This window comes from Coturnix japonica, chromosome 9 (genome assembly GCF_054131305.1).
Source record: "Coturnix japonica strain WE chromosome 9, WE-NBRP24, whole genome shotgun sequence".
NCBI lineage: Eukaryota > Metazoa > Chordata > Aves > Galliformes > Phasianidae > Coturnix > Coturnix japonica.
Window position 1 is genome coordinate 2,214,581 of NC_140671.1, and position 23,473 is coordinate 2,238,053.

General features: G+C 45.6%; 1 protein-coding gene across 9 annotated transcripts in view; it reads right to left on the reverse strand.

Annotated features, from left to right (window-relative positions):
* ULK1 (unc-51 like autophagy activating kinase 1) overlaps window positions 1-23,473 on the reverse strand; it is a 66,813-nt gene that overhangs the window by 3,691 nt on the left and 39,649 nt on the right. For 3 of the 9 annotated variants that reach the window (XM_085509383.1, XM_015877644.3, XM_085509384.1), the window contains 16 exons: window positions 22,066-22,154; window positions 19,901-20,066; window positions 19,050-19,110; window positions 18,599-18,688; window positions 15,562-15,687; window positions 12,563-12,714; window positions 11,866-11,949; window positions 11,082-11,344; window positions 10,265-10,449; window positions 9,369-9,484; window positions 8,670-8,813; window positions 6,017-6,204; window positions 3,751-3,929; window positions 3,499-3,617; window positions 1,627-1,784; window positions 1,289-1,424 (listed from right to left, as the gene is read on the reverse strand). In XM_085509383.1, coding sequence (XP_085365509.1) covers window positions 1,289-1,424; window positions 1,627-1,784; window positions 3,499-3,617; window positions 3,751-3,929; window positions 6,017-6,204; window positions 8,670-8,813; window positions 9,369-9,484; window positions 10,265-10,449; window positions 11,082-11,344; window positions 11,866-11,949; window positions 12,563-12,714; window positions 15,562-15,687; window positions 18,599-18,688; window positions 19,050-19,110; window positions 19,901-20,066; window positions 22,066-22,154 — 2,256 coding nt within the window. The other 6 variants (XM_015877646.3, XM_085509385.1, XM_015877645.2 and 3 more) reach the window with 5 other exon arrangements.

The window sequence follows — 23,473 nt, forward strand, 5'->3', positions numbered from 1 at the left end:
CCAAGGAACAACTCAATCAGGAAGCTGGAACACTGGGTAAAATTGGGAATACCAGGATATCAACTGGGAGAACAAATTCATTAGATGCATTAGCTGTGTCTCTGGACAAAAGAAGTGATTTAGGCTTGTTAAGAGATGGTACAATAGGAACTACTTAGTATTCCCTATTCACTTAGCCCTCCAGTACCATACACCACCTGTCAATCTCCTTTTGCTCTCCTTCAGTGAGCCTCATGTGGACTGTTAAAGTTGGTGATAATTAACTGACTGATTGCCTGTGAGCCAGAAATCTCTCCTCTCATTACCTACCAAGAGCTCTGTCCACAAGGACGACAGGAGCAGTCTGGCAGCACTTTGGATGCTGGCCCAAGAAATGCATTCACTTAGCCAGCAGAGGGGGAAGGCACGACTTGCCAGCTGTGTCCTTTCCCTTCAGCTGTTCCAACACTGCAGTGCCACAATGATCCGGTTTAGCTGTGACAGAGCAGAGCTGAGGCCAAGTCAAGCTGCTCTAACAGACAATAACTGTCTTCTAGCCCCTCTGCCTTCCTCCCATAGAGTGAGATAACAAAGATGATTAAGCCCTCGCCAGAAGGGCAGGGAAAGTTCACTTTGAACAAGCGAGGTCAGTCCTTTCCACTCTGCACACATTTGCTGTGGAGCCTCCCCTTAACAAAGGGAGGGTGCAGAAGAGGTGACAGAGCAGCAGAGGGATCCATCTGTCTGTGGAAAAGGAAGCCAAGTGATTGCAAGCGGGTAAAAGCTTAGCTACCAATCAATTGCTGAAGAGAAAAATACTTGTCTGCTGCCTTCTTAGCTCGGCCTGGGGAACACGGGTGAGCAGCTCTATTTAGAAGAAGCGCTGGAAGGAGCCCCAGCTGTGCTGATTGACCATCTCTGCTGGACAGGCACTGCAGTTTTGTGTTCCCAAATGCTCTGTGCAATCAGATGGATGGTTCCGGATGGAAACCAAACCCAGCCCTTTGCTGCTGCCAAACCACTTCCTTCAGCATGCTCTTTCATGCATGAAAAGCTCCTACAAAGCCCTGGCAATTGCTCTGCAGGACAGATCTCAAAATATGGCTCAGGGATTTGCATTTCTAACAGTCTTCCAACTGGGAAAGCATGAGGCCAAGCTGCTAGGAGCTATAATGGATCAAGAGATCTGTGCTATGACCACCAAGATGTAGCCAAAGGAAAAATGGATGCTGGGTACTAAAACCTCCAATCCATGCAGCTAGAACAACATGACGTGACCTGGTGAGAAAAAAAGTCCCCAAGCACTCACATTTATTGATGTTTTCTATGTCTCCCTGTTCAGTGATGATGTTCAGGAGCCCCTCCATCAGCAGCAGAGCCTTGTGGTACCTCTGCGCACAGTCCTCTCTGTGGTGGAACATCTCATCCAGGGCTGCAGACTGCACCTGCAAGCAACAGCCCCATGAAAAAAGCCACTTCCATACTAGATCCAGCTTTCCCAGCATGGTTCCTTAGCCTCTCTCACCCAACCTCCAGCGGCTGCACCCAGCACCATAAACAAAACCAACTAACACCACCAGCAGGAACCGTTAACGCTTGGTGCTTGTTCTGAGCTAGCCCTGTTCCCTGGGTCTATGCAGTTATTACCATTTGCACAGCATAGCTGAAGATGAGCTTCTCTGCAGTGATGCTGTTGATCTGATCCATGAGTTTCTGTTTGTCCAGGAAGAACCTCTGCAGTCTCATGTTGAGGCAGTGGCAGGATGAAACACTGGATTTATACAGCTCATTGAGCTTCTTCACAACTAGAATAAAGGAAAGAAATGCATTGGGCACCAGCTCCAGTTCCCCTTGTGCCTCCCAACCCCCACACACAGGACTTCAAACAAGTAACTTCAAGTCAACCAAGTTCTGTTGTATCCAAACTTAAAACTAGCAGCCAAGTACCAGCTGCACCCATAAGGTCTTTTTCCTTTCCTTTGTCACCCTGACAAACCTGAACAATGCAACACCTACATGCCCAGTTCACCTGAGGCCAGGTCAACTTTTGCTTCCTTCAATTGCTACAAGACACAGAGCAGTCTACATGGTGCAAGATGTCTCATGCACCACCAGAAGCAACAGACATGCCAGATACAAAGCTTCTGTTGTATCAGAACAGAGATGAGTGATGACATGCTGTGAAGTAGTATGTGACTCTCGTATGCTGGCTGCTGGAGCTAGCAGCACTAAGCAAGGGAATCTCTCCCCTGGGACAATGCTGTCCCAGAATGGAAAGACACTAATGCCTGCAAAAGGTCACCTCCTTTCCTGCATCACAGCAGCAGGAAGATTATGTGACAGAGAACCAAGAGTCAAGTATGATTTAAAGGGATTGAGTAACAACCCAAAAACGGCATGTGAAGCCACCAGCTTGAGACTCGCAAGCTGTATGGCTACACAATGTACCGACTACAAACTCCCACCACTTGATGAGCAGTAACAGTGACACACATCTGAAACCCCCACGCTGCACAACTTGCTCCTAGGGGGAGCTAAAGGAACCTCAGCGCCCTGCTGAGGGGCAGCCAAGAAAGACTTAGTAAAAGAAACCCAAACATTTAATGAAAAAACAGAGCACTCCCCACAACAACAACATATAAGCAAGTAAAGCAACATCCTCATTTGTGGAATTCAGTCAGAGCTCTGGGCTGTGCACAAATTACCAGGAAGCTGATGGCTATGGCAGGGACCCTGCCTGGCACTCACTGCCCAAGGATGCTCGAGGGCATTATCTCATTGCACTTCAGCTTTTTCCATGCATAAGTGAAAGAAGGCACACAAGTACCTTGAGAACACTCTTGCCCTCCTGGTGCCCTACAAATCTCAAGGGAACAGTATTTTGTGGGAAGAGAAATAAGAAAAGACAGACTTATCCAGTTCCCACACACTAGATTCATAGAATAACTCTTCCTACAAGTTGCAATTTGCCCTGGAAAGGGAATAATTAATTTGTGTTATGTCAGCCTGAACATGTGGAAGGAGCGTAGCTAAACCTGTCCAGATGCAAACATAAAGCTGTACCACTAACAAATAAGTGACTCCTGTATTACCAGAGTTTTGCTTCCTGTGTTTTTGCTTCATTTGAAAAATCATCATAGCCAAGACGTGTCTCAGTTTGCCCAGTAAGCACTTACAGGGACATGTACTGTATAATTAAGTTGGACTGATGTCAACTACAAATAAGCACCTGAGATAGAGATGTACAAGGAATCAGATAAGATCCATTTCCCTCTCACTAATTAGGACTGAAGATTCTCACGGGGACACGAGCAAAAGTTGAAGACCTAAAGTAAAGGCTGAGAGAGGAAGATTCCTCCCAGAAAATACCCTGGAAGAAAGACCTGGCTATGTGAGCAATAAGCCTGAGTGCACACCATTGGATGCTCACATCTCAGTGTCTTCCCTGCCTTTGTGATACACTTTTAATTCTACCATCCCAAGCAGGTTCACTGCATTATGTGCCCAGCAGCTCCTTACCTTGCTTGACAGTGGAGGAGAGGCACAACTTGCCAGCCTTGATCTGCTCTATGGCTGTCTGCAGGCCTGAGGACAGAAGCTCTGCTACTTTCAGGTAGAGCACGAGCTGCTCTGCATAGCTGCAAAGAAAGCATATTGCAATGCAAACCGATCACCAGGGCAGCAGTACATGTCCAAAGGATGTCTGGCACAAAGATACACGCAGTGGCAGGGAGAAGCAGCTGACATGGGAGCTCCAGGCCCAGCCCTTACCTCCACTCCCGGCTCAGCAGGCTGATCTGGTCGGCCACCACACTCTCCTGCAGCTGGTATTCAGATGTCACTGAACCGCTCATCTCGCTGGAGCTGCCTTTCAGGGCAGCAATCTCCATCACATAGTGGACAAAGGCCAGTGTGAAGCGGAGGCTGCGCAGGATGTCGGTGTGCTCTTGCTGTTGAAGGAAACACCAAGATAGGGGTTACAAGGGGAAGACTGCTCACATAGAGCTGCGCCAGCAACTCATCCCAGATGAAAGAGATAACATCTGGGCCTGAAACCTCCCTTCACTTCTTATCTGTGCAAGGAAAATAAGCTCAGCACTGAGCCCACACACTGCACCAGTTCCTCCTCTGCATTAAAGGCAGCAAGTGACGACCCCAAACCAGAGTTAACAGTACGGACAATCCCGTACCCCAGCCCTTGCTTAGATGTGTCTCCAGCTGTTCCTGGCTCAGTGCAGGGAGCCCTGGGTGAGGTCCTCTGAAGGGACAGCAAGGACAGCTTCTACCTGCAGCTCCTCCCAGCTGGTGAGGAGAGAGAAGCACCCTCAAAGCACTATGCCCATTTCAAAGCTGTTTTCCCTCTGCTATTATAGACCAAAGACCCATTTCTCGGAAGCTGTATTGCTTAAATCATAGCAAGCATTTTTGGGAAGTTAGTATTTGTGGAAAAACTGAATAGCTGTGTGTTCTACAAAATGAATTGCTGTCTGGATCAGATGCAACTCCACCGTACTCTGTGCAGTAAAGCAGCTAACATGTTTGACCTTCAAATGTTTAGAGGAATGGCTCTCTTACAGAGGCTTGGTAAGGCTGTTTACAACTTGACTACAAGGGAACAAAAGCCAACCAAACTCACAAACATAAAAACCCACGCTTTATGTTTTTCATTCACCAACTCAGGCATTTGGCTGCCAAAGGAGCTTTGACTATCTGAAACTTTGATCTCCCCTCTGCTATCTTGCTATCTGGGCAGTCCAGTAAGGCAAGGGAGTGTTATCTCTGTCTTTCCCTATTTTCTTTAAAAGCAGAGGAGGAACTTGGAGATTAAGTAGCTGCCAAGTCAAACAAGAATCGTGTGACAGAGCAGCAATCTCCTAAGATCTTGCAAACCTCAGCCTCATATATCTCTAACCAATGTACAGTCCTTCCCCTTTGCTTATATAAGTTAGCTTGTATTAATTGCACTGGCATTTCTGGCCCCATTCACAAGAGTTTTGCCTTCCAAAGCCATCTCTGCATTGTGCCTCTAAAGCACTGCAAAACAACAAAAACCTTCAATCTGCCTTGCCTGTACTTCAGGAAACATTTTCAAATGACAAAAGAAACCACCACCTATCTGAATGCAAGAACGCTTCTCAAGAGAAACAGAGGTGCTTAGATAGCAAGACTTCGCTGCCATGAAAGCATCAGCAGAAAGCAGAAGACCTGCCAGGTTTCCGTTCTGGCTGACTCTACAGAGCACAAAGGGGTCTCCAAAAATGCCCAACAGGTTCAGTGTCAGGAAGGTTTTGTGAAGTGTGTGTGAATGGCTGCTGTGCCCAGCAGAAATTGTGACCAAACCTAAATGGCTCATTACAGACAAGAGAAGCTGAACTGAATGGGATTAAGATCAGGCTGATACTTATTTAGAACCTTTTTGACCATAGCTCAGCTACAAAAGCATTTGCTCTGCTTCAGCCAGCCTTCAGCCTGCAGAGAAGGGGAGTCTGGCAGTCTTTCAGCTCTGCAATCTGGTTCAGCCGTTCTTGTCCAAATCATGTCACATTCCCCTTCCCCCCATCAGTAACACAAGTGTCAAGTTTACTCTTTTTCAGACCCTTTCAGCTGAGGCTGTATCACTGACTGACTCCATAAGTGCATGCAGCAGGCAGGCATTTGATATACCCAAGCTACTTACTCTCTCAGGTCAGCTATTACTAACACTGAACCTTTTAAAAGGGAAAAAGCCCAAAGTACCCCAGTTCTCTTCAGAAACTCATGATGCAGAACCCACCAGGTCACTGATATTTCCAACCTGCAATTTCAGCTTTTGAAATCATGAATTTAACTCCATTCATGGGCTGTCTTGAGGACTAAAAATGCTCAACAGCAGGCTCAAAAACCACTGTGCTAAGTATGTCCTGAATTTCCTGAGCACTGTGTTGCCCAGAGTGACTGCCTTGGCTACTAACGTGGAGCCAGAGAACCTCTGGATCCACTTTCCTTTTACTGTCCCCTGTCCTTTGCTCCCAGCACATCCCTATTGGGATATACCTACCTCCATGAGTGTCTCTTCAGGCAGCTCTGGTGCCTCGAATGTAACAGCACCTTCCAGGTTAGCAGTGATTGGATCAGCAAAAGCATACCGGAGACTCGAAGGGCCCTCCAGAGCATCCCCACCAGCTCCCACAGCCAAGTGTCTGCCAGTGAATGAACCTCCAGAACTGAGAGAGCTGGAAGACCCCACTGAAAAAAAAGAAAAAGAAAGAAAAAAATTACTTAAGATATTACTATTAGGTGAGCTATTTCTCGCCCAGCACAAGGGATACTTGTCACTGTAGGATCCAGGTTCCTGGCTCTGGTAGGAGCCAGCAGCAGGTACTCTAGAGGATGAGACAAAGACTCTTGATGCAAAATAGCCACTCCACAAGCAAGATCCTCAGTGACTCAGGAAGACCAGTTTACAAGCTCAAGCAAATGTAATGCACCTTCCTGACTGTCAGTGATTTATGGTGACAATTCCAGAAGCACCTTTTTTTCCCCCTCAAATCCCTTCTGAATCCTGCCACAATGTATTGGGCTGAATTTATCATACACCACCATAATCTGCGATCCTGTGAAAATCAGCTTCAGCCTTATCACGGATCAGCACAGCCTGAACCTGGTTCCTGAGCTTTAATTCTATCAGTGAATCAGTACCTCTGATAAGTGAGGTTTTAATCACAGTTTCAATACATTCACCACCTGCACGAAAACCAGAAGACCTTTGTGCTACATGCCCTGTATTTCAGCTGAACCGTGACCCTAACCTCACGATTCAGGAGCCCTTAAGTATTGTGTTCATCAGTCAGTTCCACCACCATTGTCTTTTTCCTTTCTCAGCAATTGAATCCACCCCTAAGAGTACATTGCACACTTCAAAAAGAAGCTTCAGTCTCAGGGTACAGATTACACATTCACCAGTTCCAGAGGGCTTCAAAACCCCAACACATTGCTGCAGAGTGGGATGCCAATACCAGCTATAATACTCTACTAATTCTCCACTGATCCTCTAGAGGAAGATTTTTGTCTTCTATTCACAAGCTTCATCTTCTGCCCTACCCTGACTTGGAAAGGCTGAGCAACATAATGCACATCTCAACAACAGATCATGCTGCCTCCTCTTCTCCCAGAGATCTCTCCCACTTGGCACACTTCAAAGCTAAGTGGGGACCATCAAAGACCAGTAAAGTATTTCCAGATCTTTCAGAGAAAGGAAAGGACCAACAACACCACATTCTGGATGCCCTGTAATTCTGTGGTACTTGCCAGAAATTGTTGTGATGACTCATGAAAGGGCTCTGTCTTTGTATCTGTCAAGTGATCTTACTCATGCATTGTCAACACACTTGGGGTGTAGAGTTCTAGTTTGCAAAGCTCCCTTCTTCACCATCTACTTTTATGCATTAACCAGAAGATAAGGAGCTGTTGCAAAGATCCAATAAACAAAGCTTGTCAAGCAGCATTGCTTTGACTGCCTCTACCCTAAGCTGTGGATGTGTTGCAGGCTCACTATTCAATAGTCTTCTCTAGCAGGAATTCCATCTGAAATTTTAACTGCTCAGCAGATCCTTAAACATCCAACTACCACCCCACCAAAGTGGCAACTTGGATCTATTTCCAAATTGCTATTATTCCCTCAAAAGCAATACAGGAAGACTGAATTCTCTATTCACAGCATTTCAGTGGCAGCTAGAGGCGCTAGCCAGGATAGTAGCCCCATTGTGCTATAGGACAGTCAGTCACTTTGTATGAGAGTCCCTGCCCTATAGAGCTTACACTCTAAATAAATGAGACAAAGGAAGGATTATAGACCCAACTTCCAGACAACGATCTGAGTGGTTTTAGTTATGATGGAAATCCAAGCCATACCCAGGAACTGAGCCCATATGTCCCCCTAGTCCAAGTCAAGCAGCTTATTCATCGCTGCATCCAAGCCTTCTTTGCAGTCATTAAGAACAACAGAGTTGACTACATTGGGATGAGGAATGGCCAGGACAAGAACTCAAACCAGCCAAAAAATACAGATAGAATTATCCAAACATTTTCTTGATTACAAATTCAAGCTCCCAGACACACAGCCCCAAAAGGGGCAATTACTGCAGCCTCAACTGTTGGCTGATGAGGCCAGAGTGCTGGCACCTTAAAGGATCCGTCAATCAGGACTGCACTTCCCCATTTCCTACTTAAGTAATTCACAGCATAAGTAGCACCACTTGTACTTTTGCATACAGAGCCCTTTCATGATGGTACTTGTGCACTGAAACTGCTTTGCATGAATGGTCACGCTTGCCTTTTATAACTTATCCGAAACCTATGAGGAAAACCATCAGAATACAGAGCAATCTTTATCTCTGTTGACCTATCAACGACAATGGATCTATGAACAGCTGCAGCATTATTCCTGAAGCAAACAGAAATGAAGCAAAAGGACAGTTTGCTTCCCTCTTCCAGTCTTGGAAACTCTTACAAGGCATTAGTCCTTGTGCCAGCATGAAGAGTTATTAGCAGTAACTGGGGTTGGCAAGAGTCGGTACAAGAACCTTCAAGGAGTTTAGACCACCGAGCTCTCCCTGAACAGCCTGCTTCTACCACCAGTGAGCAGCAGAGTAAGGAATACAGCACGTCGCTCTGTCCCCGGATGTTGGAACAGGCAGGTATCAGCCCTTTACCTGAAAACATCCTGGTCCTCGTGGTCTGTGGGGGAGTTGTTCCACTGGGAGGGGATCCAACAGTAAAAATCACTGGGGATGGGCTGGCAGAGCCCCCCGCCCGGGCACCAGAGTGCAGTGTCCCTCCGTAAGCACCTGAGGGAGCTGGGGAGACAGTTGAAAGGTGCAGACTGACATTACAGGAAAGTTATTCCGAGCACGGTGTGCCTCACCCAGCGGTGTTACGTTCCTGCAGACTGTCTCAGGAGATGGTGGCTACCAGCACAGGCCAGTGCTCCCCTCGGAAGCATCCCACGACCAGGCAGACTGTCACGGGCAGCGTTACATGGTGCTGCAGCTGTTCAACCCTCTTCACTTCCCCACCTGCACGCGCAGGAAGACCCACCCTTGCAAAGTCATTCATAGTCAAACTGCCTGGCACAAAGTCCCCACTTCCACATGATATCTCATTCAGAAGGGGCCAAGAGAGGAAGCCCTGCCTACAAAAATCACATTGCTAGCCAGCAATTGCACAGCACACACAAACCTTCGAGCACAGACAAAAGAAAGCAAGCATCACAACGCTCCTCACACACAGCTGTCACCTCCTACAGCAAAAGCCATCAGAAAAGAAGCCTCCCTTTCATAGGAGACATGCAGGCAAACACTTTCCCCCAACACAGGCCCATCCCGTCAGATCTGCCCCACCTCCACACTTACCTGCAATTTCCATTGGCTTCTCATTGTTCAGGCTGTCATTGCTGCCAGCTTCTGAGATCTGTGCCCCAAAGGCTGCCTTGAGAAGCAGGTCAGTAAGCCTGCCTGTGCTCAGAGATCTAAAAAGAGAACGTACAAGATGATACAGAAACTCAGCAGTAAGGTACGTGGGTTTCAGTTAGTTTGTGCCATTGCTGGTCCACAAACACTACACAGCAAACAGCCTAGAACTGAAATAACCATTAGCCTCATTCCTCTTTTAACAGAGTACCAGAAGCACCTCCTGTTACCTGCAGAATGCTTATGATTGCCATGACTCGCAGTAAGCAAGTACAGAGTAACAGCATTATTGTAGCATAGCTTTTCTTTGATGGAAGATATGGAAATTAATACATGAAGTATGCAAGGAGGCAGGTAAGAAAAACTTAATGCTAACACCTGAGCAACTCTGTATCCTGCAACATTCACAACAGTCAGTACCTGGCTTTCAAACAGATCTTTGAAGACCAGTGCCCGTGTTTGATAGACAAGGAACACACGCCTCTCACTTATGACGGGCGCATGCTTCAAAAAGAACACAGCACACATTTGCATAATTGCAGGGAGTCTGCTCTAATAACCAGATCCTTGATCCCCACTTGATGGAACCTTGGGCAGTAACAGTGCAAAGCTGCAAACAATCTTTCATGTCATAAAATGTAGGCCATGGCCTGCCCCTGTAGAGAAAAGACTTCAAAAAAATCTGCATAACATCTGCTTGCAACTCAGTGGTGCTCAGGGATGACTGCTGAATGCTTGCAGATACATGATGCCTGAAATAGCTGACATTTGAGATTTGCCCCACCCGTCCCATGTTAGGGAAAGAAAAACCACTGTGTACAGAGCAGACTACAGCTCACCTGCCCTTGATCTCCTCCACAGGCCTCAACCCCAAGCCAGCCTGCTGGCAGTGGAAATGACCCATCTCCTTCAGATCTGGCAAGGTCTTGTTCCGTGTTGGTGTCATCATGACCCCCTGATGGGCCAAGAGAGTGAGGAGGTTCTGGGAACTTGGGGTTTTGGGAAACTCAAAAGGGGACACAGCCTGGGAGAAAGAGAACACAGAGAGAACAGTCTTAAAAACAAAGGTTCCCTCATCCTTTATTTATTTATCAAAATTAAATTGTACACATAAAAACATTTCTTAAATGAAGAGGTAGAAACCCCAGCCCACATAGTTACTTGTTCCCTGTCTCAGAAAGGCTAAAATGAAAGGACAACAAATTGCTGACAATTCACTGCAGCTTGACACAAGCACAGAGAAAACGCTGTCCCAGCGCCAGCTTCACATCAGATGCTGGGGCTGCCACCCACCCAACAGCCTGCTGTCTCTGCTGGGGATTCCTACTGCACACACACTTTGTGCCAAAAGCCATGACGTGCAAATCAACCCTGACACTGCAGTCCACTAATGCGCTTCTGTCCTAATCTGGTCAGCTCTTTTTCATTGCGTGTTTAGAACCCTGGACTCTACTCGGACTGCAAACACTGCTGCCAAGTGAGATCTGCCCACAAAGAATTAGGACACCACCTCATTTCACACAGATCATTAAGCAGCACTTGAAGAACAGTGAATGAGTGGTGGTAAATTCAGGTCAGAGATCATACAGTGGTTCATCCCCAAATAACACAACAGCTCAAGCTGCAAGAAACCCAAAAGCAGACTCTTTGATTTACCTTTGTAGGGGAGCCCATGATAGTTGGCAATGGGCTTCTCTGCATGAACTCAGACAGCTTTGGTGAAGATCTGAGCTGCCGGCAGTGCTGCAGGCCATGAATCTGCAGAGGTTGGCTGACTGGGGTATGGCCAAAGTGAGCAACTAGAGGATCAGAGTGCTGCTTGGTTATCTTCTGCCTGCAGGAATGCAAATCTGACAAGTTGGGAGCACTGTGGAGCCGGGAGCCCATCCCTCGAGGAGAGTGTTCGGGTGCTGAGGCACCTGGGGGCCCAAACAAAGTGACAAACCACATCATTTTCTGGTTCTAAAAGAAAATGGCAGATTGATCACAAGATTCACTGATGAGACACCCAAGAAGGTAAGCTTGTACCAGGCATCTATAGATCAAATCCTTCAATTTATGGATAAAGATACCACTCTGATCAGTGCCATAAAACTTCTATGCCTGACTGGGATTTGACTCCACAGGAGGAACAGAAGGAACACAGGGACATGGCAACATGGCAGAAGATGATTTTGGAGCTTTGAGATGGTTTTCCTCCTCTCAACCTATTAGCTGCAATCTCCCAGATTAGAGTTTGTGTGTCACAAGATCTGTCAGCACCAGAAGATGGATGACAGAATGTGAATGGATCAACCCTGACCCCTACCAGCACACAGAAACCCCAATGGCCAAGCATCAAGAGAAGATGCTGAAGGAACATACCCTACCCTGAAAGCTCTCAGATTACAGCTTGGGCCTTATCCACAGGAGTAATGAAGGAATGCAAGGACCAACATACCAGCTGCAGGAATCCGGCTTCTCACTTCTGCTCCAAGAGAAGAGGGGATAACAGTCTGGCTGGGCTGCTCTGGGATTGTTCCAACTTTAAGTGAACACAATCAAAAAGTTTATTTGGTATTAAGTTTCCACACAGTAAACAACACTATTCACCACCTATTTTAAAAAGGGTGGTGCTTATCTCTCCCATAATCTCAGCCATGGTTGTATAGTAAAATAAGGAGAAAAGTTCTAGCTGGTACTTGTTCAGCCAAGCTTAGTCTGACTTTGCAGAGACATTAATTCAGAGGGCTAGAGTATGAATATTAAAATAGCTACTTCTCAGTAGGAACGTTGATGTTTCAAACCCTTCCAGAGCCAGTTGGAATTCTGCTCTGACAGCAGCTGGATCGCAGTTTTCTCACTCCAGCCCAAATTGGTAAAAAACAAAGGTACTTTATCCCTAGAAAAGCCCTCTGCAGAGGACAGCAACGTGTTTCACAGATACACTAGAACACTGCTTACCTCTCCTGATGCTAATAGGTACTTTCTACTCCATTTTACAAAGGCCAAAACACTTGTTACTCTGAGAAGAATCATGGAAGAACATAACCATCCAAACTCCCCACTACCTGACAGCTACACCTGGTCAAAACCTCCTCTTTACAAGAAAGAGACGTGATTTTATCAGAGCAGTAACATGCCAGTTGACATCTTACCTTGTGGTGATGGTGTGAATGGCTTGGCACCGCCAAAGGAAAGCTTTCTAGAGCTAGGCACAGATCCATGCTCTCCAGGATAAGGAGGGGAAGCACCAGTTTTGGGAAAACCAAGAGGGCTTGTACTGCTAGATCTCCGGACCGCACCAGACCTTGCAAGAAACAAAATACACATTACTTCAGTTGCTAATAAAGAAGAGTAAGAAAAGCACCATAACCACACAGTCAAACACACAGTGCTATTTCCAGAGACATGGAGCTTCATGGTTGCTTATTCTTGATCAAAATGTCACTGTGCCAGGACTACACAAATGTAGATCACTCCCAGAGGAGCTTCTCTTTGGGCTGCAATGGTCAGTACTGCCTGGGTGCCAAACTCCTGTAACACCTTATCAAACCTCTCCTTGGAGAATTCAAATCAAACTGTTTGTGCCACACACGCAGGAACCTCAAGTATAGCTAAGCCTAAAAAGAAACAAAGAGGAAACTAGAAAAGGGAGAACACGAATAGAGCCACACCATCCCAGAGAGAAATGGGATTTGAGAATATTAACTATTTCTCAATTTTTGAACAGTGTCTTCACACATCAAGAGCACAGCCTCCATCGTATCTACTGAAATGCCAATCTACCTCCACACGCCCCTTCATCGAGATTCCCATTACACGTCTCTATATGAGAAAACAGTTTTTCACCAAATACTTCATTCTACTCTTGATTTAGAAACACTTTTTCCATTGCTGAAAGGATCTCAATCTCAGCCAGTAGGTGGTGTTCTGGACAGGAGTCAATGGATACACTGAAAAAAAAAAGCCATCTCTGCTTAAAGCCACTGAAGGACGCTATTACCAATGTACCCTGTCTCCCATCCCAGCAATGCAGTATTAAGCTGCCCAATATGCATCTGAACAGAAGGAACAAAGCTATATGGGTTCCAGCGGTACAAGCAGGGCTAACGGCAGTAGAGCCAAAGTTACTCTGATGAACTGTCAATAAATCTATTCAACAACACTGCTAGGTGTGTGTGTTATTTGATGTCATGTTGCAGGGGGGGGGGAAATAAAACAACAGTAACAGAGATAAGAGTGATTTCTCATCTTCCTCCCCAGCTTCACTCCAATCTGTTACTGTTTTTCCATCAAACACATCCACAATATATTCACGTGCTAGGGAAAAAGAAAAAAGAAGGAAATCCTTTACAATTTTAACTTAAAGATCACTTCTGCTCAAGTTGCTCCAGATTCAGAGGCGTAACACTCATTGAGCACCCTGCCCCAAAGCAAAATTGAATGCACAAAAAGGAAGCAGACACCTGGACACTCAGTGGCAGAAAGAAAAGGTATTGATTGCTTTGCCAAGTTTTCAACTCTTCAAAATATCAACCATCCAGGAGGCTAAATATTATCTGTTGTGAACGTGCAAGAAAAAAAAAACAGGAGCTGACTGAAGCTGCTGAATGATGTGGAATGTCCACACTGCCCTGTAAGTAGATGAATGGGACAGGTGATGTGGTCAGAAGTAAGCACACATAATTATCACCTCAACACGCAAGATACCTGACCACAAACAAGCTATGTCACACAGGCATCACCAGCCAGTCAGATGATGATGGTCGATATTTCAGAATCTGAGTATATGCCAAGGTCTTTAGACAAATGACTTCCAAACATGACAAGTCATTTGGTTGGAATAACCTGTTAGATACAGCTGATGGAAAAGTGGAATGACATACAAAATGCTTGATGAAATTTTCTCCTTCCATTCTTGAAGGATGTCTAACGAATTTGCTGATTAGAGGAAGTGATGATGAGAGATAAATATGGCTTCCTGGGGCAGAAGAAAAACATGACGCCAGAGATTTTGAGGTGATGCTAAAAGCAGACCATGAATCATCTGATTGGTTCCATTCCTCGAGTTCCTCTGCAGGGACAATGCTAATCACACCATTATACAGTGCTGACTAAAAGGAGCAAAACAGGAGTTTGATCCCGGACAGGTAGTTGCAGGCTGTGAGCCTGAATTCAGCAGCCTGTCATAAGCTTTGCAATTAGAAATACAGGGCATATAGGGAACTGGAAAGAGCTTACACTAAACCATCACACATTCAAATATCTGAGTGTAGAACAGTATTGAAGTAACACTGGCAGAAAACAAACACCTTTGTCAATCCACACTCCAGAATGTGTCTTCATTTCTGGCCCACTTCAAGTAAGCCTTACCCTTAATTAAGCTGGTAGAAGCACAAATTTAGGCTAACATAGGCATCACCCTACTTCTGACAGCTAAACTTGAACTTATCCAGATACTGGGAATATTCTCTGCCCTCGCTGTACAAACTCTTCAAGATCCTGTGCAATTCTTCTTCCAACCAGTCCATGACCTGGGTTGCCACTGTTAACCCAGACCTCAAAACCATAGGAACCATCAATTACACAAGTAAAGAGGCAGAAGGCTGGCATTTCTCGAAGGTACAAGACATTACCCCTGAGCCCAGCTGAAGGCTGACATCCAGCTCTTCCTGTGGGCCCTCGTAAAGCACGCTCTGCCTCACAGGCAGGGATTGCTCACAACTTAATCAGACTGCATAACCACATTACCATGCAACTCGTGTAAGAGGCGTCACTGATGGCGTGATTAGCTACAGGAACCAAGTAAGCTCAGGTCAGGTAAGTTCTGCATCCCTACCCATTTTAGTTGTTTACCTCAGCTTTTTCCTTTTATAGAGAAATGTGCTACATGAATGATTGTCTCTGGACACCGAAACTGTAGGAAAGCAGTCAGACCCCAAAGGGCTTTCAGCCTGCACAGAAAACTTATGGGAGCTGTCTTGCATATGCATACATAGACGAAATTTACTGTACTTGGCTACATATAAATTTCAACATTGTGACAGATGTTGAAAACTTTTAGAGATACAGAGAACAAACCATAGAAGAACCCCAATATGTAACAGAGTCTCATACACTGATGTCAGCCCTCACCCCCAGCCCCAACACTTACCGAGGAGAGGCGTATTGGTGAGGAGACTGCAGGTTCTGCTCTATCCGACGGTAGTTGTGGATTTGTGTTGGAACTGGGATGGGCACAGAGTGTCCGTATTTGCTGCTGGAAAACTGACCTGGCCGGCTGTTGAAAGGAGACAAAGTCTCTTGTAAGGGGTGGACCTTCAGGCAGGTAATTGGAGGTATTATCTTTATAAGGAAACCACACACTGGGAGTGCCCTTTTTGCTCCTCTCAGGTTGTGGGTTTATCCTGGGAGGCAGATCAAAGCTGTATGAATGGGAAGTGGCACCACACACCTCCTGGAAGCAGGCACCTTTCTTCCAACACGATTCCCACCCGCAGTTAAAACATACACCCAAGCACACCGCTCCCTACAGGAAAATGGGAGCCCTGTTATTTCAGGCCACAATTGGCCCAGTTTCCTGCAGGCTCAGATCCACAGCCAAAGAGCACATAATTGAACAAAGGCTGAATGTTCGTGGCTCACACAGGACACCACTGAAGACTTTGGTGCCAAGAGACACTGCTGCAGCAGTGGTATTTCTATGAAAGTCTCAACATATCATGAAGAAAATACACTTCTGGAGCGTATCAGTGTATTTGCAAGTTAACTGCAGGGTGAAGAAAGCAGCTCAGGAGAGAACAAATCCAGGGGACAGGAGCCAGTATCTCTGTGCTCAAGGTCTGCAAGAATATCACATCCACAAAACAGGATAGGCCCATTCTGCAAACTTCCAACTTCCTTCCATTTCCATCCAAGCAGGGTAACATGCTCATGTCTGGTACCTGCTCCCCCAGGTGACAGTTTCTTTGTTATTCTTAACCTGTATACAACCCCATAAAAAGACACCACACAAAACCCATGCAAACATCACATTTAACTAAGTAGCTGCCTAAAGTCTTTTCCCAAAGGCTCCAGTATTCTAGGATTAACTGCCATGGCAATGTTATTTACAACTGCCAACATGAATTGTAGGGTGGCTGCACAGTTAGAGAAAGATCTTATTGGTAATGAAGGCTCCTATAGTATTCCGTGTTGTCAATGTACAACACACCTGCATGTGCCCCTCAGAAATAGGAGGCATCACTTTAGGTCTGACTCTCAGAAAGGAGGTGTTTTACATGAGGTGAAGATGAAAAGAGACATAGAATCCAGCAAGAACATACACAGAAGAGGGAATGGAAGCCTTGTTTCTTCTTGGTGCATACAGTAAAACAAAGGCATTCAAGGTTTCCAATTCCTGAAGGGCAAAGTGAGGTTTTGTTGTCACTGCCTTCCATCAGCATAAGACATGGAGTCAGACAGACACAGTAAGCAGCTTTAACCAAGAAATCTGAGGGCTGATGTCAGACTTTGTACACATCCTGACTTTCAACACAAATTTCAAACACTGTCTCTTCAATCAGGCTAAAATCCTTTAAGGGAAAAGAACATTTGAGGTGAAAGGATTCTCCCTATCCCCAAAGGTCATACAAGTTCCTATAGGAGCCAGATGTCCTACACAAGGTGCAAGCTGCAAAAGAAAGCACCCAAATTAGCTGACAGACTAAATCTGCTAATTGGCCTCAAGCCTTAAAGACTGCAATTGACCATAAATTTGCAAAGACAAAGAGATAAACCTGAAACAGGGAGTTTAATTACTTGGCAGTAATTAAAAGCTCTTCGAAATGGCATTAATCCATTGGTGTGGGATACATAAAGGAAGTACCTCTGGTTAGACTTATTAAAGATCTCCAACATGGAAGTGTTTTTAAAAAAGAAAAAGCTCAAACTGTCAGCATATTTTAATTATACCTAATCCTAATGAGAAGAACTGCCCCACAGTACATTGTGATATCCTGAGGAAAGCCCATTGCCAGCCATAGACTCTGCTTTCTGTCCTACTTGGACTACATCCAAGCACAGCTTGCTAGCCTAGAGCCACACATGAAAAGGGAGAACTGCTGCCTGCAGGAAAGACAGAGGGAGAGAAGACCAGGAGCTCTCTGCACCAGTGAAGCCAAGTGCTGAACCAGTGGGTCACATGAAATTTATGGTGAAGAGCACTGAAAATCATGCTAATAAGAAAGGCATAGCTGGGCAGCAGCAGTTCAAAGATGATGCTTTGCACTGCAGACTCAGAGTGGCCACTGCAGAATTTAGTTATTTAAGTTTTATTTCCCATCTGGGCACGTTAGGAAGCAATGCCTCAGTGTTTCTTTAAAGCAGACAAAAAAAGTGGGAAGGAGCTCAAGAGTAGAAAAGACAGCACAAGCAGAAATACAGCCACTGGCAGTGACTTTCCACCTTGTGATCCACTAGAATACAAAGCCAGCTTGGTGAGGGGAAGGCAGCAATTGAAGTGAACGTCCATGAATTTCTACTCACTGCCTTCCAGAAACATGGCCAAATCCTTTAATAAGGACTGATCTCCAGAATGCAAAGGAATCAGTTTATTCAGAATAAGCTGTTAAAAAGCTTAGCAGGTAATGGCATAAGAAGTCTCATGCAATTATACTCCACACTGTGGTATATGTCTGCCAATTAATCTGATCACGTCAGCGAGGCTTTGAGCTATATTCTTCTCCTTTACATTTGTATACTTTCAGGCTATGTTTTGTCATTTTCTGGGCTCTGTTTATGTGACAAGCATGTTCAACACAGACTGGGACTACATTTTCTTTTGAAGTAAGATTTTAGGGGCTTCCTCCTCCCTGAGTGTGAATTCCCTTCCAACTCTCCTCCCTCAGCAGCTGCCATACAGACAGAATAGAAGATGAAAGATGTCCTGCTTCCTCAGCAGATGAGAATGAGGTGGGAGGCAAGCCTGCCAGCTCCCTGTAAACCAACTACATACCCTAAAGCTTCAAGCTCTAAAGTTTACACGATCACATTCTACAGACAAGGGAAGTTTCTCCTAGGTTGTTCTTGTTACCCTTTAATTAAAGGAGAGATGTGGAACCTGCTCAGCACACCAACATCTCTTCCTATCCTGAAAGTCAATGGGAATTTAAACAACCAAAGTTTAATAGTTAACACAGAACAGTCCTTACCTGGAGGGGCTAGGAGAACTGCTGTAAGGAGGAGAAGGAGATGGTGTTCTTCCCTGGCTTTCCAAACCAGCTGAAGTCACCAGAGAACTCCTGAAAAAATGACAGAACCAAGCCATTAGAAATCTGTGAAACAACACTGCAGAGCTGTGTCTGCCCAGTATCCTCTGCTGAGTCTAATAATAGAAGCCCTGGATCTGTCATGCTGCCCCACATACACTCCAGTATTCAGGTGCCACACACCAATCACCTGGCAGTGGTATAGGACTGAAAGGCCCTTTAGATTGCATTTCTCTTATGCCACTTTAACTGGCATAAAGAGCCTTACAGCAAATGAATTGCAGTTTAGTCCTAATGGATGAGGAAGCTAAGCATAATCGAGTATCAACTCCAGAAGCTGCGGTCACACTAGCATACACACGTTCAACAATTCCAGCTGCCTTCGTGCTCTTACCCACTGTACATCAGGCTGTCTTGGATCGGCTTCCCTCCTGCAGCCTCTGCGGTCATTTCACCTGAGGAACAATGGAGCGAAGAAACATTAGTGATCATATCCCCAAAAGAGCAACTGAGATTTGGGGTAGAATTTCCTGCTCCTCCAAGATCTGCCAAATTCATGCAGGCTGAAACTTCAGTTTGTGGATGCTGCAGATCCTCATACCATGAAGCCTTGTGTGAAATCACAGCATTTATCACCAAGTTCCATCTCAGCAAATTATCACACATGGCCAAGATTGAACAACATCCTTCTGCTGGTTAATTACTTGCACATAAACATACTTAGGCCTGCAGCTGCACTGGAGCTCTGGCCTTTGTCTATATTTCACACAATTCCTATCGAAGTATAAACACACAGAGGTACTAATAACAAATTCAAGATATTTGAAGAAAAAATTGACACTTTTTTTTTTTCCTAAATTTTTTAGGTATAAAATCCCATTTGGTAGTTGAAATCTTGCCTTTCTCTGTGCTGTTGGGTGAAACTGAAGATAAGATGATATGGGAACATCTTCTGGGAGAGGGAGACATTTCTCTGTGAGCTTACTTATCTTTTTCCAATTGGATTTCCAGGCTCAGTCTCTTACTGCGTTCCCCAAATACCCTTTACTCTCATATCCCATCCTTGAACATAATTACTAAATTTTCAGTGAAATTAAGCAGATGTCTCTTGCAACTTAAGAACTAAAAAGTTCCCACTATTCAGTCAAAGCAGCATTAATTAATGTTTTGACTGTCTATTAACTACCTTTAGGACCCACATCCCCCTTTCCTCAGAATGTCTGCAATTTCCAGAAGCCAACTTACTTGAGAACTGTGCAGGGACCATAACGAAGTCATCAGTGTCACAGGATGAATTCTTACTGCTGCTTCCAGCAGAGTCCTTCGATCCATGCAGAAAGCCAGGGGAATCCTGGGTAGGAGATGCTAACGCCTTCTCTTGCAGCTGCTGCTGCATCTCTCCAAGAGACTGCTAATTCAGGAAGAAAACAAACACTGGCTTCAGCACAGCAACCTCATCATTCTGCTGCATCCTCTAAATCGAGCTGCACGAGGCTACAGACAGCATTTCTCTCATAAACCAGGGCTGGTAGCTTGCCAGAGGCAGATGTTCAGTTCACCAAAAAGGAACAGCTTTTTATGTCAGTGTCAGATCCGTGCATCTTTTGTTATACAAAGCATTGTACCAGCAAGGCTGAAGCACCTCAGATAAGAAAATTTCACTCCTTTGCTACTGCTAAAGCTTTCTGGATCAACAGCGCATTTGATACCAACTCAATCTGGTGAGGCTGAGAAATAGAAAAGCTTATTACACACTACGTCTCTACTCACAAACACACACACAGCATCTGCACTTTTGGGTCAACCCTGTTCTACTGTTTTGATATGAGGAGTTAAGAGAGACCGAAGGGAGGCCAAGTATTCTGCAGATGAACACCACCCTGCTCTCAGGGGCACAACAGGCTCTAGACAGCTCCATTTCTTCTTCAGTCAGAAGAAGGAAAGCCCCACAATCCTCACCTCTGACAGATGGAAGAGGCAGGATGGTTTAAGAACTGCCCACTGCGCAGACCACAATCTTTATCCAAATGCATCTTTTTCATGAGGAAGATCCGATCCAGCTTCTTCTTGAGCCCTATTTAGACCCTGTTCACCCATAAAGCCTCTCCTGCCATCCCTACAAGAGACTGACTCTCACTGCACATGCAGTACACACAGGCAGAAGGAATTTCCCAGCTACCAAAGCTGTTTTCCACACAATACGCTTGCCCTGCCCTGCAGACAGGGCATTTTTCACATGCTGAGCCAGCATAGCTCTGTCAGCATATCTTCCAAACGCAGACCGGGATGGGTGCAGTGTATTTCTAACATGCAGACCCCACAGTGGGGCAGTGAGTCTGAACTGCTACCTGAACCAGGGAAGTTCAAGGGAAGAGCATCTGCTTTTGATACCATCTACCCACCCATGCAGCCTTCTGGCCAAGGAGTACCCCAGCTAAGAACCCCTTCTGCCTGGGGCACTGTGGGGGATACAAATGCAGTCTGGGACACAGCTGTGTGACATTTAGAGAACAGACCTTCCCTCTCCATGCAGCCGGCACCATGAGAACATAAATCAGCTTCAGGTTGGGCCCCTACACCTTTCCCACAGCAGCTCCTCACAGCAGATACAGTATTTTCCAAGGAAGCCTCAATCACAGCACACTGAGAAGCCTTGGCATGGGGAAACCTCAGCAAAAAAGGCAAAAAAGCAGCAGTAAAAGGGAGAAGACAAGAACGTTCAGTCCTTCTCCCTTCCACTACCCATCGCACCACCAGCATCCCTCTGTTCAAAGTCGAAAAGCAGCTTCCACAGCAGCCTCCAAAAACAAGCTTTCAATTCAGAGAGCTGAAGGAATGTCACTGCATTGGTCAGTTTATGCCCAACCCTTCAAGGCAGTTCTCATAATTGCAGGTAACCAGAGAGAAAGCCATCCAGATCAACCCTCAGGATACCACCAGACTGTGGTGGGCCTGGTGGGAGCAAACAGCCTATTGCTGAATGTGTCTCTGTGGGGCTGGGAATGCTGGTCAGGAAGGAGGAGTGTCGTCTGTCAAAAAGAAGGGTCGATTTGCTGTCAAGTTGCACAGACTCTGCTTGCAGCCAAAGCAGCGCTATGCCCTGAATTAATGACTTTCTTCTTTTTTTTTTTTGGTTCCAAAGAGCTTTCTATCTCTGCCAACATGAGCAATATTAACACCAACTCCTTTCACAAAGGCTTTTCACATAACGGGCAATAACACTTTGAAATATTTCTCGTGGAGTGAAAGACAACATTCAGAATATAAAAGTATTAAGCAGACTGGAAAACATAGTGCACCAAAGCCAGGTTTTCTGTCACTCACACTAGATGACAGCAAAAGCTGCCCCTCTAAAGAAGCAAGCAAGATGCCTGCAAACAGAAGTGGTGCATGCTCTGAGCTGTACTTACGGGAGGTGATGCCAGGTGGGAAGTAGAAGAGCTGCTGGAGGAACTACCAGAGCCTGAACTGGGGTAAGAAGGCATTGGCACAGAAGCAGCTAAAAATAAAGGAAAGAGAAAAGAAAAAGATACCTATTAATGCAAAATTAGTTGTCAACATGAGTCAATACTAAATTAACTGTAGAAATGGTGTTTTAATGATGAATGGAGAACAATCATTCTAATATAAGGCTTTTCAGTATCTTCCCTTTTAGCCTGTCAAAGAGGGCTAAAGGATGGTGAGATCACCGTCTCCCAGCACAAAGAGAACAGCCACTTCAAGGCTGAACTCCTTAGTCTGACAGAGATGTAACAAAACCCAACATCAGGAAAACAAAACCAAGAAAGTGGAGACTTATTAACTGGAACAGGGTCACGGTGCTCTTCTCCTCCTACTTGTTAACATTAACAAAACCCAAATGTTTAAGTTGTACTGCAAACAGAAATCAATTCAGAGCTCGGGGGCTTGTGCAATGGGAAGCCCCAGCAGCAGTGATGTGCACACATACAGGTGCCTTCCCCGGTGCATTACAACACACACCAGAACACTGCATGGTAGATCCAGAATTAATGAAATCTTTCTAAAGCTTCTGAATACTTTTATTATTCCTTTTACCCCCCGTATCTATTCCATGCTTGGTTTGCTTCCTGCAACGTGCTGTTAAAACACATGGCTCTGGATCCAGTACAGGAGCAAGCTCTGCGGTGCCCTGAAGATGGACGTTCTGGGAGGTCGGTCAAGGGCTTGGCATGGAGACCTACACCACCCACACCCTCTTTCAGCTCCCCAGCTTTCCAGCACAGCTGCTTCTCACTCCCCACGCTCAGGGAACACACACGGAGGTCTGGGAACTCGCCTGCAGAACAGAGAGCTCTGTCCTGCCTATACCACATTGCTTCTGGTCTCACAGACTCCCACAGAAGAATCCCTAAGACCTTTCTCAGCTGCTTAATACCGGCAGCCAGAGGTGAATCTCCCCATTTTTATCCTGCCAGCTGCTCTGGATCACTCACCCTTGCACAGACAGAGCCCCCTGCTATGCAAAGGCTCTTAAGAAAAAGTAAGCAGCTTTTGAACTGTGTCCACACGTACCCACTGCAAAACTTGTAGCGTTGCCTGTTTTTCCTGGAATCGGTATTTTCATTAGAGTCATATCAGTTCTCTCTCAAGGTCCCTTCCATTCTAATTTTGGTCTTGTGTTTATTATTGATTTAAACCTGGCTGGAACTGAGACTTTTCTAATTTTGTCTGTTTGCTTTGGCCAGCTTTCCATTAATCTCGAAAGACAGGCGAGCAGGCAGACTTCACTACCAACTGAAACTCAAATTAAAATGCTATCTGTTCAAAGCCCAACCTTCAGATACTGCACTTTTAATC